We start from the raw sequence: 16,813 nt of genomic DNA on the forward strand, positions 1-16,813 counted from the left end.
TGGCGGTGTGTGGTGGTATTTCTTGGGTTTGGGGTTGGGCTGTGTGGTCCAGTGAGGGGCATCTCCTGGTGAGTAGAGATGGCTCAGAGGCAGGGCACCTGGGGTTCACAGCTGGAGTCCATCCTAAGGTCAGCGCTGCTAACTCATCTGAGCTCATTGCTCACCTCCAGCACCAGACCCGGCTCAGCCGATGTTTGATAAATGACAGAGGGGCGTGGCCAAGGGGAGGCGTGGTCCCTTCAGGCCTGGCTATTGGACATGGTCCTGTGGGAGAAAGGATGGCTGTCATCTGAGTCCTGAGGGGCAGATCCAAGTTCGCCTGGCCCAGGGTCGTTTCTGTGCCTCTCATGAGCCTGTGGCCTTTGCCTCCCCAGTGGTGTGTGTGGCGTTAACATGTTGTGTGTGATTGTCTTGTTTTCTGGGGAAAGGTGTCTGGGACTTTGCCAAATTCCTGATGGCGTCTGCGAGCGCCCTCCACGGTGAACTGCTGTGTGGACTTGCCCCACCGCAGGCCTCGCCCAGAGCCTCACAGGCCAGGCATGGGCACGGCAATGCCCCGAATGAATGGAGCCCAGCGGAAGGCCGGAGGGACACGACGCCGTTGGAAGATGCCCTGTGGCCTGAGCGGGTGGAAGGGTGATGGCCCTTCAAGCAGGAACACCTGTGCAAAGGTGGCATCGCCGTCTCGCTGTCAAGGTAGGCGGATGCCAGACACCCAGCACCTCTCTGTCCCTGCCTTCAACCAGATGCGGGCTGCTCTTAGAGAGCGTGCTACTTGGGTCAGCTGAACTCGTTCCATCGAGTCGCACATGCAACAGCTCCTTGGGGAGCCAGCTGATGCCCTCCCTCCGAACCATCCTGTGGGGGTTTCCTGCTGCTGATGGTGTGGACAGCCCTGGGCCAGCAGCTGACATGTAATCGGGAGTTTGTGTGTGGTCTGTGTGGTCTAAAACAAGGCAGGAGCCCTACTGCCGCTGACCGTCCGCCCCACACCTTGGAGCATCGCCAACAAGACCAGGGCCTGCCTATAGCTGGAGGGCCAGCCTCTGGATGTGCAAGTTTAAAAAAGAGGACTTTAAAAATAGCCACGTCTATTTATATCAGAAATGAGGGACTTGAGAATCCAGTGAGTCCCCAGGGCAGCCACTTTGCCAACAAGGATTCTGGGGCCTCTGCAGATGAGCCTCTCAGACTCTGGACTCGGGGGTCACAGGTGTGCTTCAGCCCGCCGCACCCCTGAGGGGTGGAGTCAGGATCTGGGGGAATTTTTTGCAGGGAAGTCATGGAGAAATGTCATTTTGCAGAAATGCCACGGAGACAGATGCCTCGGGCCTGGGCAGGCCTGGTGAACCTCAGGAGGCCCCTGTCTCTAGGGCAGGGGTCTTCAAACTACGGCCCGCGGGCCACATGCGGCCTGCAGAGGAGTCTGATCCGGCCCGCCAGGTTTTTTGGGCAGTGAGCGCAGCCGAGGTGTTACAGTAGGAATTAGTAGTTCATATAGTCCGGCCCTCCAGCTCTCTGAGGGACCGTGATCTGGCCCCCACTTTAAAAAGTTTGAGGACCCCTGCTCTAGGGGCTGCTCACTTCAGCTTCTCTTACAACCCCCCTTCAGCCAGCAGGGTGCAGGCCCTGGGCTGCCGGGACTTCCTTTTCCAGAGACTTGAGAAGCCCGGATGTGTATATGGAAGCTCAGGTTTTAAATGTCGCATTCAGAGCTGTAAAAAGCACCTTCCGAGCCACACACCCCATCCACCGGCTGGCCTGCCTGTGCACTGTGGCCGGCGCCCTCTGGTTTAAGCATTAGTTCTTCAGGCCACTCTTCAGAGGGGCGCCTTCAGCTGCCTGTGTGGCTCTGCTGTGCGCAGCATGTGTGGGGGGAGCAAGGTGCGGACACAGTGTAATGACATTTGCTTGTCGTTTCTCCCTGAACCCACGGCCCAGACCCCACCCACTTGTGCCCAGCCAGCCCTGGCCGTGACCACAGGCGTGTCCCTCAGGAAAGCCCTCTCCCAAGCGCTAGACTTTGGAGGAGACAGCAGCAGGAGGGCCCTGTGTGGTCTGACCAAGAGGGTTGCAAAGATTTCTACACCTAAAGCCTTGCTCTGGGTTCATCCCTTCAACAAGAGATGTGGAATTCCCTTTTTCTTGATTTCTCTCTCTCTCTCTCTCTCTCTCTCTCTCTCTCTCTCTCTCTCTCTCTTTCTCTCTCTCTCTCTCAATATATTTTATTGATTTTTTTCAGAGAGGAAGGGAGAGAGAGAGAGAGTTAGAAACATCGATTAGAGAGCAACGTCGATCATCTGCCTCCTGCACACCCCCTACTGGGGATGTGCCCACAACAAGGTACATGCCCTTGACCGGAATCGAACCTGGGACCCTGCAGTCCGCAGGCCGACGTTCTATCCACTGAGCCAAACAAGGTTTTAGCTTGATGGGTCTCTTAAGCACACGGGCTAATGGCATGAGAAGCAGCCGTGACCGAAGTAGCCCCGGCCCTTAGCAGGCTCACCCCAGGGAGAAGCGGCCCTGCCTAGGCTTCTGCCGCCCTGGCAGCTTCCGCCTCAGGACAGGAAGCTGGGCTGCCCTCAGCAGCAGCCCCATCTGCTGGGCTCTGGGTGGATGGAGCTAGCAAGTGAGCTTCATATCCCGGATGTTTGTGTATTCAGTGTGTCTAATCCGGAGGCTCCTAGAGTCCTGCTCTTGGGCCAGGTTGGTGCCGGAGTCACTTGGAGGGCCTACGCAGGGAGGAGACGCCACCAGACCGAGGGCTGCTGGTCCTGGCCCAGGGCCCTGCTGGTCGTCATGGACAGAAGGTGAAGGTCAGTGAACATTCTCTTCCTGGGGCAAAGGGCTGGGGAAGGGGTCCCGGGAGGTGGGAACTCGAGGGCCTGGTGGGGAGACAGCCCACTACTTTTCAGCTCCCGGCAGGCAGCAGGCGCTGGGGACATGGCTGTGGCCAGAGTAAAACTGGGGTTCCATGTGGTGAAGAAGGGGAATTCTTTCAGGCACTGACCCTCCTGGGCACATAGGGCACATTATTCTGACCCTGGGTCGCTGGTGACCCGTCAAACCTCCCCCTGAAACAAGTACCCGGAGCCGCCCCGTCCTCCAGCTTTATGAAAACAAAACGGTCCTCTTTTGTACTGTTGTCAAGCCAAGGGAACTGTGCTCCGTGTGTCCTAATTTGCATAGCCCGTTTCACGCAGGGAAGATGGCTCTGTTTCATTTCCTCCACACACATTTCCACTTCCGGGGTGGGCTGGGCTCCTGCTCACCAGCTTTGTGTCCCCCTCCAGCCCCCATCCCATGACACTAGGGTGACAATGAACAGTCAGGACACAGAACTTCAGGAGTCCATGATTTGGCTTTTATTTGAACCCAGGTCCCTCAGCACGGTCTGCCTGATGGGGGCCCCTGGGCCAGGCTCCGGCCTGCAGCCTCCCCGCCATCCGCTGGCCTCGGACCGGTCAGTCGGTGAAGCGCAGCAGCTCCTCGTCTCCTGTGGACACAGAGGCTCAGGGAGTAGGTGTGGGGCTCGCCTGGGGTCCAGGGCAGGGGAAGGTTGGGAGGAGGTGCCTCATGGAGGGGGGAAGGCAGCTTGGGCCGAGCTGGTGGGGCCTGAGGCTGGGCCTGAGGCCAGAAACTCCCGCTTGCTGAGTGGCTAGATGTCCCCACAGTGCATGCACAGGATGATCTGACTTTCTGCCTCCTCTGGCTTACGTTAGGTGCCGTTTCCTAGCAGGGAGATAAGGCACTGCAATCTTAAATAGCATTGCAGGCATACCTCGGAGGTATTGCAGGTTGGGTTCCAGACCCGCTTAGCAAAGCCACTACCGCAATGAAGTGAGTGGTAACATCTGTGAAGCGCAATAAAGCGAGGTGGACCTGCCCTGTCCTCCCCATAGCATCTCCATCATTATCAGTAACAGGTGCCGATAGCTGAGCACTACCGGTGCCAGGCACTGGGAAGTCTGGGAAATAAGTGCTTTGTCCCATTTTACAAGAGAAAACTGAGGCCAAAACTGGCACTTACCCAGTGTGGCCAGCCCGAACGTGGCAGCACCAGAATCAGCCCAGTTCTGCCAGGCTCCTCAGACTGCCCTGTATACCCTCTGCCCACCCTAGTATACCCAGTACCCCAGTTACCCCATCCAAGCTGGGCTGAGTTCCAGGGCTTGGCCCCACATAAAAGATGGGAAGCTGAGGCCCCAGGCATGGGTGGGCTGGTCACCTGGTACAGAGTCCAGAGCTCAACTCTCCAGGCTCCCACCTACAGGGCTCTCCCACCTGGACCCCAAGAGCCCCTTGGCCCGGCCTGGCCCCCCACAGGGCCTCCTACCGTCGCCAGGGACGCCGCAATACTCCTTGCACTCCTTCTCCGAGTAGAACTTGTTGCCGTTGCCCTGGCAGCCCCCGTACTGAAACTGGACGCACCTCCCCTGGGCGGCATCGAACGCCCAGAGCTGGATGAAGGCTCGGCAGGGGCCGACGACTATGGGGAGGTTGCAGGCCGCTGTGGAGGGGAGGGAGGCACAGCGTTAGTCATCCTTCCTATCGGCAAAGTGAGGCCCAGGACCTGAGCCAGGGGACCCTGCTCACCTAGAACCCCTAGTCCCATGCTTCTAGTCGGGGAAGCTGGCGCCTCTGGGAAGAAATATTAACTTGCCTACGGTCACCCATACGCCAATGGCACTTCCTACGACTTCAGGAAACTCGCCCTGGATCCCCACCCTGTGAACAGCCTCTCGTAGCCACCGGTTCAATCGGCAGGTGGCCCACCGGGAGGATGGCGTTGTGAGCTGCAGCGTGCACAGCGGTAAAGGGCCCAGACTCACCCACAGTCCTGCAGGTCTGCAGACACTCCTTCTCCGTAACGAAGTTGTTGCTGTTGCCCAGGCAGCCGCCAAATTGGAAAGGCTCACAGGCCATGGACGAGCCGTTATAGAAAAACCTTCTGAACATCCCGAGGCAAGGACCCTCGGCGTAGCCCAGCTGGCAGGCATCTGGGGAGGGGCGGAACGGCAGCGCTTACTGAGTGCCAGTGTGCAGGCTGGCCACGTCCCAGGCGTCATCTCAATGAGCCTTCACCTCTGTGCCACGAGGGAGGATTGCCAGCTAATTTTAGAGATGACATTGAGGCTGAGAGGTAAAGCGACCTGCCCAGGGTCACACAGAGCTGAGGTTCAACATCATGTCTGTTGGACTCCAAAATCAATGCTCATTTCACTCCAGAACATGGGGAGTTACCAGCTACCCACACACCCACCGTCCCATGTTGGTCCTCTCTGCCCAAAGCCTCTGCAGTTGATAGTAGTAGTAATTGGTAACACACTCACCAGCACGCATACCAGACAGCCTGACCTCTTCACCGAGCCCCGCCCCCATGCCTTGAGGGAGCAAAACCCTACCTGGACACCTGGACACAGCATGCTTTCCCCTCCCGCCATGAAGTCCTTGATCTCCTCACCCCTGCATCCTCAGAGCTACTCCAGCCTCTGGGCTGACCCCCCCTTTTGGGTCCATCACTTTCTTCCCTGACTGCCTCCCCCACTTGACCAGAAGCTCCCCAAAGACCTGGGTGCTTTGACTCTGTGACCCCAGTGCCCGGCACACGGTCTGGGGTGGAGCAGGTTCCGTGTTTGCAGAGGGAGTTGTTGGTAAATACTGTCAACGACAGGGAGTCTCCCTCCATCTTTCCCCACCTTGCCCCCAGCCTGGTGGCCAGCTCAGCAGGTGGCCATGCCGTGGTACAGATGAGGAAACCACTGCTGACAGGCCACACTGTGAGACAGGGCGAGCCCTGGCTTCTTACCGTGGCGCTGAGCCCATGCTTTGTCTCCCCTCTCCCCTCACACCCCCTGCGCAGGGCAGAGGACTTGATTTGCCTTTCCTAGGCCTAACCTGGACTCTAGCAGGAAAAAAAAAAAGGGATTTTATGGCCAGGAGGACAGCCAGGGTGAGTCAGCCACGGTCCTTCCTTTCTGGAGAGTGACAGAAGAGGGTGATCATTACCTTCTTTCTTCATCAAATCAGTGACCAGTTGCCCAGCTCCCGAGCCTTCCTGTTCCTGGGGCAGCACAGCCCGCCGGGCTCTCTGGGAAGACAAAGAAGAGAAGATGTTGGGGGGACCTCGCCACTGTTGCTCACATGTACCCCCGGAGTATATACGCCATTTGCATTGGGAATCAGGATGTAGACAGAAGCACAGACACTAGCCTGGTTGATGACCTGTTTCCCAGAAAATGTCAACCTGAATTCCAGAACGGGCATCACGGGACAGAATTCCGGATTGAAACGAAAAATTAGAACCTCGCGGTACAACAATACCTCACATCCAATTTCTAGTTGAAGTGCCAGAAGGCTCTAATTATGAAAAAGGAGTCTGCCCCGCAGTTGGAAACCAAGGAAAGGTAGTGCTCCCATGTGAGAAGCATGAAGGCACTGGATAAAGAAGACGTGCTACATACACACAATGGAATACCACTCAGCCCCAAGAAAGGATGAGGTAACGCCATTTGCAACAACCTGGATGGACCTTGAAAACAGATGAAATTGAGTAGAAGTTGAAACACAATCACTACTTTTCCTGAAATCAGGGAATCTCAAGATTCCACAGTCTTAACACACCCCAAGGAGCTGAGGCCTTGCACTTGCCCTTTTTTGGGGTAGCATTTGCTGGAGGGGGGCGGGGGGAGGCGTGTAAACAGAAGCAAAAAGAGTTAAAGGCCTTACTTGTCCTTCTGCAGGCTCGTTGAGGCCGTTGAAGGTGCCAGTGCCAACCCCCATGGGGAACTGTGAGTAGAAAGCACATATTAGAATCACTTGCTGTGTTAGACCAGTTTGCATCAACCAACATTGCATAATACCAAGGCTTAAAGGCATAGCAAAGCAATAACTAATTCCTGCATTGAATCGTGGGCATAGGCAAGTTTTATTCCTAAAAGCAATGAAGAATCCAGGGGTAAATGCCAGCTTGGAAATCAATAATCAGGATCCTCCAGTAGCAGGAAAAAGTCTGGAAGGCTTGGATTTGATGGGGTTATTAACGGGAAATTGGGAAAAAGAAGAAAGTCATTAACTAGGAAAATGAAATCAACCCAAGTGGCCTTGTTCAGCATCTACCATTGTTCAGCACTGATCTTGGCACTGGGGGGAGATTACAAAGATGCGGGAGAAGACACCATCTCCATCTCACTACATAGACAGGTCTGTACACATGGAACCGTAAGCCAAGAAAAAGCAGCAGCATAATAACAACTAATTGATTTAAAAATGACTGGGAATTAGGGCGACAGCAATGATCTGGACAACGTAAAGAAAAAGGGAACAGGAGGCGGAACATTTGTCCTTCAAATCATACAGACAACAGACATCCTCTAACAGTGCTTTCTCCTGACCTTGACATTGCTTGGAGACTTCTTTAAGAAATGAGTCTCTTGTGGTAAAGAAATATCTACTTGGAGTTCAAGAAGTCCACTTCACTGTTTTTTAAAGTCATATAAAACTACAATGAAAGCTCTTAAAATTAGAAGTAGCTTCTGCTATATAATCCCACTTAATCAGAGTATGTCTAAACCTGTGCCTCTGTCTACCCACTCTTCCTGCCACTTGGCTCCCCACACGCGTGCATGTCACGATTCCTGGAATAATGTGGATGCTGGCAGTTTCCGGGTAGTGAAATTTTAAAAGAACTCAAATTTTGTTTATACTTTTCTGCATTGTATTAATTCTTTATATATATATTAATTTTTATCAAATCAGTGGTAATTTTTCTTTAAAGTGTAGAAGCAAACAATATGTTAACTGTTAATTCTATGCAGGAATAAGGACATTGTCCTTTTTTGCTTTCTTGTAGTTTTTCAATTTTCAAGAATATCTTTCTAAGGAAACATTATATATATTTATACACACATATGTAGATTTATACACACACCAGCAGAATAAATTAGGCTATATAGTTTTCAAATAATCAGAGAAAAAGGGATGGATAAAGCTCAGTCAATATGGCAAAAAGCAGGAGACTAGAACAGAGGCATATGGAAGCCCCAAAGATCAAAAAGCAGAGATGGTTTGAGAAGCTGCTTGCTCTCAGGTTTGCTCTTTTTTATTTTTTAAGAAAAGGTAATTATATTTTCGTTTATTGAGTATTGTTACTTCATTATTAAATATTTCACTGGTTTTAGGCAGCATGCTAAGACCTTCTGTAACCTGTCGTTTAATTCTAGCTCCTGGAAGGCAACTCACTACCCCATTTCATTCGTGAGAAAAGCAAAGTCTAGGTGGTGCCGCAAGAAGCCTAAATGGCAGAACCAAGATTGAGCCCAGGTGGGACTGACCTCATAACCCCAGCCCCTCGCTGCCTTCCCCCGACCCCTCTCAATGGCCCCACCCACTACCACCAGCACCACTACAGCAGGACCTAAGCAAGGGCAGCAAAACTCAAGCGGGGGGTGGGGGGGGGTGGGGGGGTGGAGTAGGGGAAAGAGTACTCACTGGGGCTGAAGTGGGATCCGGTTGCTGCTCCCCAGGGACACACTCCCCTAGGTCAGAGGACAGGAGACGGGGGTGAGTGAGAGGACCACACTTGGGGGCATCCTACACCAGAGGCGGCTTTGCTGCTTTCAGGGTGCTGGCTGCTTGCCAGGTGGGCGTTGCACTGTGAACTAACCCGTGCAATGGCCCACTTCATGAATGGCTCCGCCCAGTGGCTTACTGAAGGCCATTCACGAGAAAAGCTACAGGCTGGTGGCTGCACCGTCTTCCCCATCGGCGTCCTCGCCACCCAACCACCAGCCTGCCCTCTGCACCATCACAGGGCAGCGATGCCTAACATTGGTTGAGCGCTCATAGACCCCAGGCACGGTGCTATTGTATTTAACGGCTTTATCTCACTGACACCTCACAGCAGCGTATATGGGAGACAGTGTTACCCCCATTTTACAGATGAGGAAAATGAGGCTCTGGAAGACCGACCAGCCGGAAGCCAGCTGCATAGCTCGGTTGGAACGTAGGTGCTCTAACTCTGGAGGCCATGCCTCAGCCCTGCCACTCTATGTATGACCTCTAAGAGGTACCGGTGGAGTCTGACTGTCACCACACATAGACACGTCACAGTAGCGTGAACATTGAACTGGGTCTAGTTCGGACTCTGCCAAGTGCACGCTGTGTGACTTGGAGCAAACCCAGGTGCCAGCTGCCTTCTCGGTAGCGAAGACTGTCGCGCTGCTTATCTCAGAAGGCTACAAGGCAGACTCAGGGGACAGGAAGATGCCCTCTGGGGGCCATGAAGGATGAGGAGGAGACAGAAGTGTGAGGTGAGGCGAGGGTGCCGCTTACCTCTGTCGGCCAGGGTGAAGATGGAGTCCTCGGGGATGCCCACACCCAGGGCGACCTCCCTGAACTCCTGCAGCAGGCTCTCCCGGAGCTGCGGCTCCCGCCCTGCAAGTGGGAAGCAGAGAAGATCCTAGAACCGCAGGACCTGGGCAGGCACGACCCGAGAGGATTTTGCCCAGGAATTTTCATTTAGGGGAAGGCTGAAAACTATCGGCCCAACTTGACCTCTTCAATGCATGATGGAAAGGTCAGCTTCAGAAAAGGAGGGGTCTCTCCCAACCCCCCACTCAGGCCTCCCCACTCCCACACAGGGCTCTTCCACGGGTTCCTTAAGGGCCCGGAGGCTCTGGAATTCTCCGTCTGGAATGTTAGAGATCAAAAGAAGAGGATTCTGCCTTAAACGGGAGACTGGGTTCTACCTCCTCCAGGCAAAGCAAATGCTCCCACTTGTCCTGTCACTGAAATTTATCAGACGGAAAAAGCAAAACCCTCGTTCCTCCCCACGCCACTGTCCCTAAACCACAGGTCCCCTCCCACCCCCACTCCAATGAGCTTAGCTGGTGGCAGGCCATTACCGTAGAGCTTGGCGGTAATTGTGGGTCCGTGGTGGCGGCTGTTTTTCTTGCTCAGAATGATGGCATACTCATCATAATTGGTGTGGACCACATAGGACTCGATGGTGATGGGCCATTCTGCATGGGAGATGCAGGAAGACGAAGGGCTCAGTGGTCAGAAGACTCCCGTGGCCCGAGATCCTTCACCTGGTCACCCACACATCACCTGTCCAGCCATCCTGTCTACCCATCCCTCCCATATTCTTATCTATTCATCCACCTCCTCCAGAGAGTTATCATTAATTCATCTACCATCACTTCATCCATCCATTGTCTCCATATATCAATCCATAAATGGACCCATTTTCCTTCATCCTTCCCTCCTCCCTTCCTTCTTTCCTTTCTTTCTTCTTCCCTCCATTCCTGAAATCATCAATTTATCTATTAGAGGATTGATTAGTTCACTTATCTGCCACTGATACATATGTTTATTCATTTGCCAAACACTTGTTTATTCTCTCACTCCAACCATCCATCTACCCAAACATTCATATATTCAGCCTTGAGCACAATTAGTTAACACTCAGAGCATATTCAATAAACATTTGCTGATAAATGAATAAACTCACGTCCAAGTGCCCCTATCACATGGCACCATGCACTCTGTGCGTGGTAGGTGCTTGGCAAACCTTTATCAGCTGATTGCAGATGCCTACCATGAGTACTGATGAAATCTTGATATTACCTCACTTTCACACATGGGTGTGGATGTGTGAGAGAGTGATAGAGAAACAGGAGGAGGGAGGGAAAGAGAGAGAAGGAGGAGGAGGAAGAGGAAGAAGAAAAGGAGGAGGAGGAGGGAGAGGAAGCATTTGGAAGAAGGCTAGATGACATCTCGGAACAACAGGAGGGAAGGTTAGAGGGACAAGGAAAGAGAGCTGAAGGGGTCAATGAATTGTTGAGCGAAGGAGAGAACTGTGGTGTGTCCTCTGACGCAACCTACTAATAGTTCTGTGATAGAGGAACTTCCCAGCAGTGTCCGTTGTCTCATAGGTCCCAGAGAACTCCTCACAGACGCCTCTCCTGGAAGTGAACAAATCCAAGGCCAGGTAAATGCTGGTGGAGGCCATGCTCCCTCACCCCCTTCTCCTTCCTGCTCTTCCCAAACCTCTCTCTCTTCTTTTTAAATCGGAAAGTAACATTTTCAATGATCTTGTTTGACCCTGGTACCCTTCCCCACCCCTCCCACACCATCCCCACGCTCACCGCCATCGAGTGCTGGTCGTGCTGATCTGCCCCTCCGTCGCTCCCTCTGCCAGCATCAGCGTGCTCATGCTCATCCTGTCCTTGTACCTCCCCAGGTGGGGGCAGGTGGAGCCCATGGCCACGTGGAACCATTTCCCGTAGAACTAGGAGGCAGCCACAGTGCTCGGGTTTGGATTTGCCTGTGACCTTGAGGAAGACTTGGCAGATGTCTGCTCCCCTCCCTCTGAATGACTCCATTGTTGGTGGCAACATCTTATCGCTAATGGGAGGCCACACAGCTTCAAGGGCGGATGGAGCCCTGATGGTGGAGCTCAGGCACATGGCAAGCTTGGAGTGAGAGGTGCAGGCGGGTCCCCTGCCCGCAGAAGGCCTTACTCTGCTCAGAGCTGAGGGCTGTGCTCTTCATTTGGATGGAGTCCCCACCCTCGTGCCCTGAGGTCATCATCAACCCCTGCTCTCCAAGGGCGGGTCAGGGGACCCGGCACTCAGCACCTCTGAGCGCTGCATGCTGGGAAGTGTCGCCTGTCCTTGAGCTGATGTGGGACAGGCCTAAGGTCTCCTTTTCCTGACTGTGTGTCAGGGGGTTAGAGAGCCCTCCATCTCTGCAGAGGGTGCTGAGCCTGAGACCCTCCTCCATCCCAGACCCTTCCACTCACGACCCTTCCTTCTCCCTGAGAGGAAGTCAAACCCACAGGACGCACAGGTAGGACAGTATGAGAGCCCCTTACACCCATGTGGAGACCTGGGTAGACAAGGTCCTGTCCCGGGTCCCCCAGTGCCTGGGACAGAGCCAGGCCAGGAAGCAAGTCCCGGGGCTCCCCGCACACAGCACCCTGTCCAGGCCTCGTATTCTCATCAGCCCCGATCTCTGTCCTGCTTCCCTTTCCCCATAACCCCACATGCCCGCCTTGTGCCCCCCAGGCATGTGAGGGCAGAGGACCCGGGACAGGCTAACAGGTGCTGTGGGATGCAGTGAGTGGTTAAAGGGTGAGGGCTGGGCGTTGTGGGGGGGCTGCAGGGCTAGCGGTCAGCATAAAACCTTCTCTGGACGGGTTCGAAGGTGAGGGCATTGGACTTGGGATGTCAGACGAGTCCCATAGCATGACAGGGGCATGGAGTTGTCGGTTCAACAAACCCCAGACCAGTGGTTGGCAAACTCATTAATCAACAGAGCCAAATATCAACAGTACAACGATTGAAATTTCTTTTGAGAGCCAAATTTTTAAAACTTAAACTTCTTCTAATGCCACTTCTTCAAAATAGACTCGACCAGGCTATGATATTTTGTGGAAGAGCCACACTCAAGAGGCCAAAGGGCCGCATGTGGCTCTCGAGCCGCGGTTTGCCGACCACTGCCCCAGACAGTCTGAGCAGGAAAAGCTTTTAGGGACCCACCCATGAGTTCCATATGGGGAGAGTGAGACCCTGAGGCAGGCAAGACTTGCCCCCAGCCGCTCACCGCCGTCACCCCAGAGGCCAGCCTTACCCTAGATATGTCGAAGTTCTCTTGCGCTTGGATGTTGTCGGGCAGTGTGGGCACAGGGTTGGCACTCACTGCCAGGCAGGCTGTCAGAAGCAGGGTCCCGAGACTCCACATGGTGCTGGCTCCTCTCCTAGGGGGCTACTCACAGGCTCAGTGGGGACAGAGGAGCTCCTAGACGGAGCCGGCTGCAAACTGAGGCTGGGGAAGGGACCTTTGGTGTGTAGGTGACTTTGGTGTTTGCCCTGCTCAGCCAGGACCAATCAGGGCCCCGAGGCCAGGGCTGGTCGATCCCTGTAGGGCCCTGGCTGGGGCCAGGAGGTCTGTTTCAGAGGAGGCGTTGGCCAAATACAACAGGCCGGCTGCGGCCCAGGCTGGGTTCAGTCCCAGAAAGGCTCCCCTTGTCATGGGGCATGTGAGGGTGAAGGACCCAGGTAGCTCTGAACTTCCTGCTGGTCACTCCACCTGGACCACCTGGGAGTCATGGAGCCCATTTCTCACATGAGAAAACTGAGGCCCCGGAAGGGGAAGTGACTCATCAGAGACCATAGGGAAATAGATGACCTCCTGTCCCCAGGGTTCCTTCTCTCACCACTGCTTTCCCATAGCCCCAGCAAGTTATAGTAGAAACCATGATGATGATGATGATGATGATGATGATGATGATAGCAGCTTCCATTCACTGAGCACCTGCCAGGTTCCAGCACTTAACACTGACCAGGAACTGAATTCCATTCCTACAAGCACCCCATAGACTAAGTGCAAGTCCCCCTCTCACGGACAGGAAATGTGAGTCTCCCAGAGGCAAATGACTTGCCCAGGGTCTCGAGTCTGGTGAGTGGCCTGGCTGGAGGAGGCAGCATTTGGTGGGGTTGAGAGCAGGGCTCAGGAGCCAGGCTGCCTTCTCTGCGGGCTGGGGTGCGGAGAAGTGGGAGCGGGAAGCCCTGCCTTCCGGTTCTGTGTGACTGTGGAGTGACTCTCCCTCTCTGCAGCCCACTTCCCTCAGCGGGAAGATGACAGTCCCCGATCTGTCTGCCAGAGCTTGAAGCCATGTGTGTGCCAGTCCACTGTCCTACCTGTGTGACAGACTCAGGGTGGGTCTGTCTTTGGGGAAACCAGGCCTCGTATAAGAAAGGCAAATGACAAGGAGTCATTAATAATTGAAATAGAGCCCAGCTGTGGTGGCTCTGTGCATGGAGAGCCACCCATGGACCAAGAGATCCTGGGTTTGATACCCAATCTGGGCACAGGCCCATGTTGCGGGTTCGATCTCCAGGAGGGGTCATGCAGGAGGCAGCTAATCAAGGCTTGTCTCTCATCATTGATATTTCTCTCTCTCTCTCCCTTCCTCTCTGAAATCAATAAAAATCCACTTATAGAAAGAAGAATCAGTATTGGAAAAAACCCACAATAGAAATAGAACGCCCTGTTAAGGCTGCCTTCGGCATGCCACGATGGCTCCTCAGACCTTCACAGCAGGTCTGCATGAGACGGTCAGCCCCACTGGCTCACGGGAAGCCCGAGGCTCATGGCAGGAGAGGAACCTGGGCCCCTTTGGACAGGGCTGCTCATCCAGCCGCACAGTCTCTCTGGGGGAGGGGAGAGGCCCGAGGCTCGGCCAGGATGGCGACTTCTGTCTCCAGGGCTGTTTGCTCTCTCGAGATTATTAACCAGCTCAGAGGGAGCAAACCCTGCCAGGCCCACTGGACTTTGAGCTGCTTTTAAAAAATTAACCCGGGACTCAAAGGTGCATGGTTGGTGGTGCTCAAGAGGTGCTAACAGCCTTCCCTCTCTGGCCATCAGGGTGGGCGACGGAGGCCCTGGGTCCCTGTCCTCCCAGGGGACACAGGAATCCAAGATACCCGGCCAGGTCTGGAGCCAGGTCACGGGAAGGGCCACGTAGGAGGCCTCGGAGCCTCAGAGGGGTCCCGAGCCGTGGGGAAGAGAGGTCTTATTATCAGATGAAAACACGGGTTCCGGGAAGGAATGGAACTTGTTCAAGGTCATCCAGCTTGTGGGGTTTCCAGAAAAAAGGGAGGAGCTGGGCACTGGGACCTGTTTTTTTTTTTTTTTTTTGTTTTGTTTTTTTTTTTTTTTTTGTGTGTGTGTGTGTGTGTGTGTGTTTGTGTGTGTGTGTGTTTTGGGGAGGGGGGGGCTGTGAGGGGGAAACCTGGTGACTAGGCCAGCAGGGACATCAAGAACATTGGGCAGGACTAAGGTCAAAGGTTGTGGTCAAGGTTCAGGCCTCCCTCTGCTCATGGTGGAAGGGGATGGCACAGAAGATGACCTTCTTTCCCCAGGAGGAGGTGACCAGCTGCCGGCCTTGCCCCAAATGCCTGACCCTGGATTTAGAGCCAAAGTCTGCCCATTCCTGGCAAAGCTGGAGGTGAACAGCACCCTGGACTCCATGACTGGTGACGGGAGAGATGTCCTCACAGCCCATGATTTCAAGGCTTTGTTATCATCCCTGACCCTTGTCCCACAGAACTAGGCCACTCAGAGATCCGGGTCCCAGTCCTAGTAACTTGCCGTGTGACCGTGGGGCAGGGCTTCCCTCTCTGGCCTCCCCTTCCTCATCTAGGTCTCCAAACGCGGGCAATAATAACTCACTTGACCAGGCTTAAATAAGAACCAGGGAGGGGCATCTGTGAAAGTGCTCCCCAAGTGTACACACTGGCAGGACCAATGTCATCACAGATGCTTAGCACAGCTTGTACCAGGCAAGCTCCACGCAGGCCACAGAAAGGCGAGAGCACCCCATGCCCACTAGAGGGCAGCAGAGGACTTGTAGAAAGACCGCGGGATTGCTCACAGCAGGCCTAGGACGGGCCTGGAGCCAGAGGCTCAGGCAAAGGCCCGTGGAACTGTCCGGACCAGAGCGCTCCTCCCCGAACCTGCTGAAAATGGTGAGTGCAACACATTCAGCGCCACCTTGTCTATCTCCACCCCGGCTCCAGAACCTGGGGCGCCTCTGCAAAAGAGTTCCCTGGGAGGTCCTCCTGGCGAGCCAGAAGTGGGAACAGCCGCTACCGACCAGTAGGTGGCTGTACCCCGAAAAGTCACTCCGGGAAGGTCCTACTTCGTGCCATGAGCTGAGCGCTCCAGGAGCACGTGCTGTGGAGCCCACCCCTTAAGGTTCTGTCATGTTACTGCAATAGTAGTCATCTTGTGCAGACGGGGAAACCGAGGCTGGGAGATCAGGTGTTCCAGGGTCAAAGGGCAGGCAGCCAGTAGGTAAGCAATTCAAACCCAGGTTTGCCTCCCGGACACCTGAGTCAGTCTGCTCCCCTCCCACGCCTGACAGACGGCAGGTCCCTGGGCCATGCTCTGTCAGAGACCTGGAGCAGGGCGGGCTGTTTCCTTTTGCTGAGCTCCTCAATGCGGGTCTCCCGTCCCCAGCGAGAGCATGCTCCATGTCTGGCCCCTGCAACCTGGCCCTTCGGGGCCTAGCTCGGTGCTGGGGACTTAGTCGGTGCTTGGTGAATACGAGCTCATTGACTTACTTAGAGCTGTGAGGACCACCCATATAGAAGACATCTGAGGGAGACTGGGAGGTGGAAACCCAGCCAAGTCCTTGAATAATTAATTACCCACAAGGGTGGGAGTGATAGGATGAGTGATACCATTTAAAAAGCAACGAGCCCTCGCTCTGCAGTGGCTTTTCCTTGGGCCTCCGATTTTGAATTAGTCTGTGTGTCTGGGAGGATTTCCCAAGGCTTCGTAAGCAGCTGAGCTTTGCACCCGGACAGACCTGGCTTCTGGTCATGGCCGTGACCCCTTCTGGCCTGTTAGATCTTCACTAAGAGGCTCCACCTTTCTGAACGTGGGGCTTTTCCTCTGTGAAATGGGGTTAAAGAGAGCTCATAGTGGTGTAGAAGAATTAAATGATGAGAAACTTGTCATGTTCTTGCTCTTTGGAGAGAGCCTGGCAAATAGTAAATGCGAGGTGCCCTGGGGGAGGGCCCTGGGGGAGGGGCCCTTAGGTGCTGTCCATTTAGCTTCCTGATTGTGAGAGCTGGTTGCTGAACCTGGAGGAGCAAAGGGTGGGGCTCTTTGGAGCTGAGTGTCCTTGAGGCCTGGCTGCTCTGGGACAGAGCTTGTGGCCCAGGGTCCCGTTCCCTGGAGAAAGGGCTCCCAGAGAAATAAACTCCCAGCGGCCCGCCTGCCCCCAGGAAAGGCC

The 16,813-nt window shown here is 54.5% G+C and overlaps 1 protein-coding gene across 1 annotated transcript; it reads right to left on the reverse strand.

The window, feature by feature from the left end:
• Positions 1–3,345: 3,345 nt before the first annotated feature.
• AMBP (alpha-1-microglobulin/bikunin precursor) lies at positions 3,346–13,122 on the reverse strand. Its single transcript, XM_084898192.1, has 10 exons — positions 12,640–13,122; positions 11,154–11,296; positions 10,891–10,970; positions 9,909–10,025; positions 9,337–9,438; positions 8,494–8,540; positions 6,013–6,094; positions 4,836–5,003; positions 4,340–4,513; positions 3,346–3,499 (listed from the first exon to the last, which is right to left on the reverse strand). The coding sequence occupies exons 1-10, from the start codon at positions 12,748–12,750 to the stop codon at positions 3,468–3,470; spliced, it is 1,056 nt and encodes a 351-aa protein (XP_084754318.1). The 5' UTR covers positions 12,751–13,122; the 3' UTR covers positions 3,346–3,467.
• Between the last annotated feature and the right edge of the window lie 3,691 nt (positions 13,123–16,813).

The sequence above is a fragment of the Pipistrellus hanaki genome (assembly GCF_964339955.1).
Source record: "Pipistrellus hanaki genome assembly, chromosome: 11".
Lineage (NCBI taxonomy): Eukaryota > Metazoa > Chordata > Mammalia > Chiroptera > Vespertilionidae > Pipistrellus > Pipistrellus hanaki.

Coding starts and splice junctions, on each gene's coding strand:
- AMBP (XM_084898192.1), bottom strand. CDS start 12,750: ATGTGGAGTCTCGGGACCCTGCTTCTGACAGCCTGCCTGGCAGTGAGT. Junction 10,971..11,153: donor ACGACCAGCACTCGATGGCG/GTGAGCGTGGGG, acceptor GTTCACTTCCAG/GAGAGGCGTCTGTGAGGAGT. Junction 5,004..6,012: donor TGATTTGATGAAGAAAGAAG/GTAATGATCACC, acceptor GCCCCTCCCCAG/ATGCCTGCCAGCTGGGCTAC.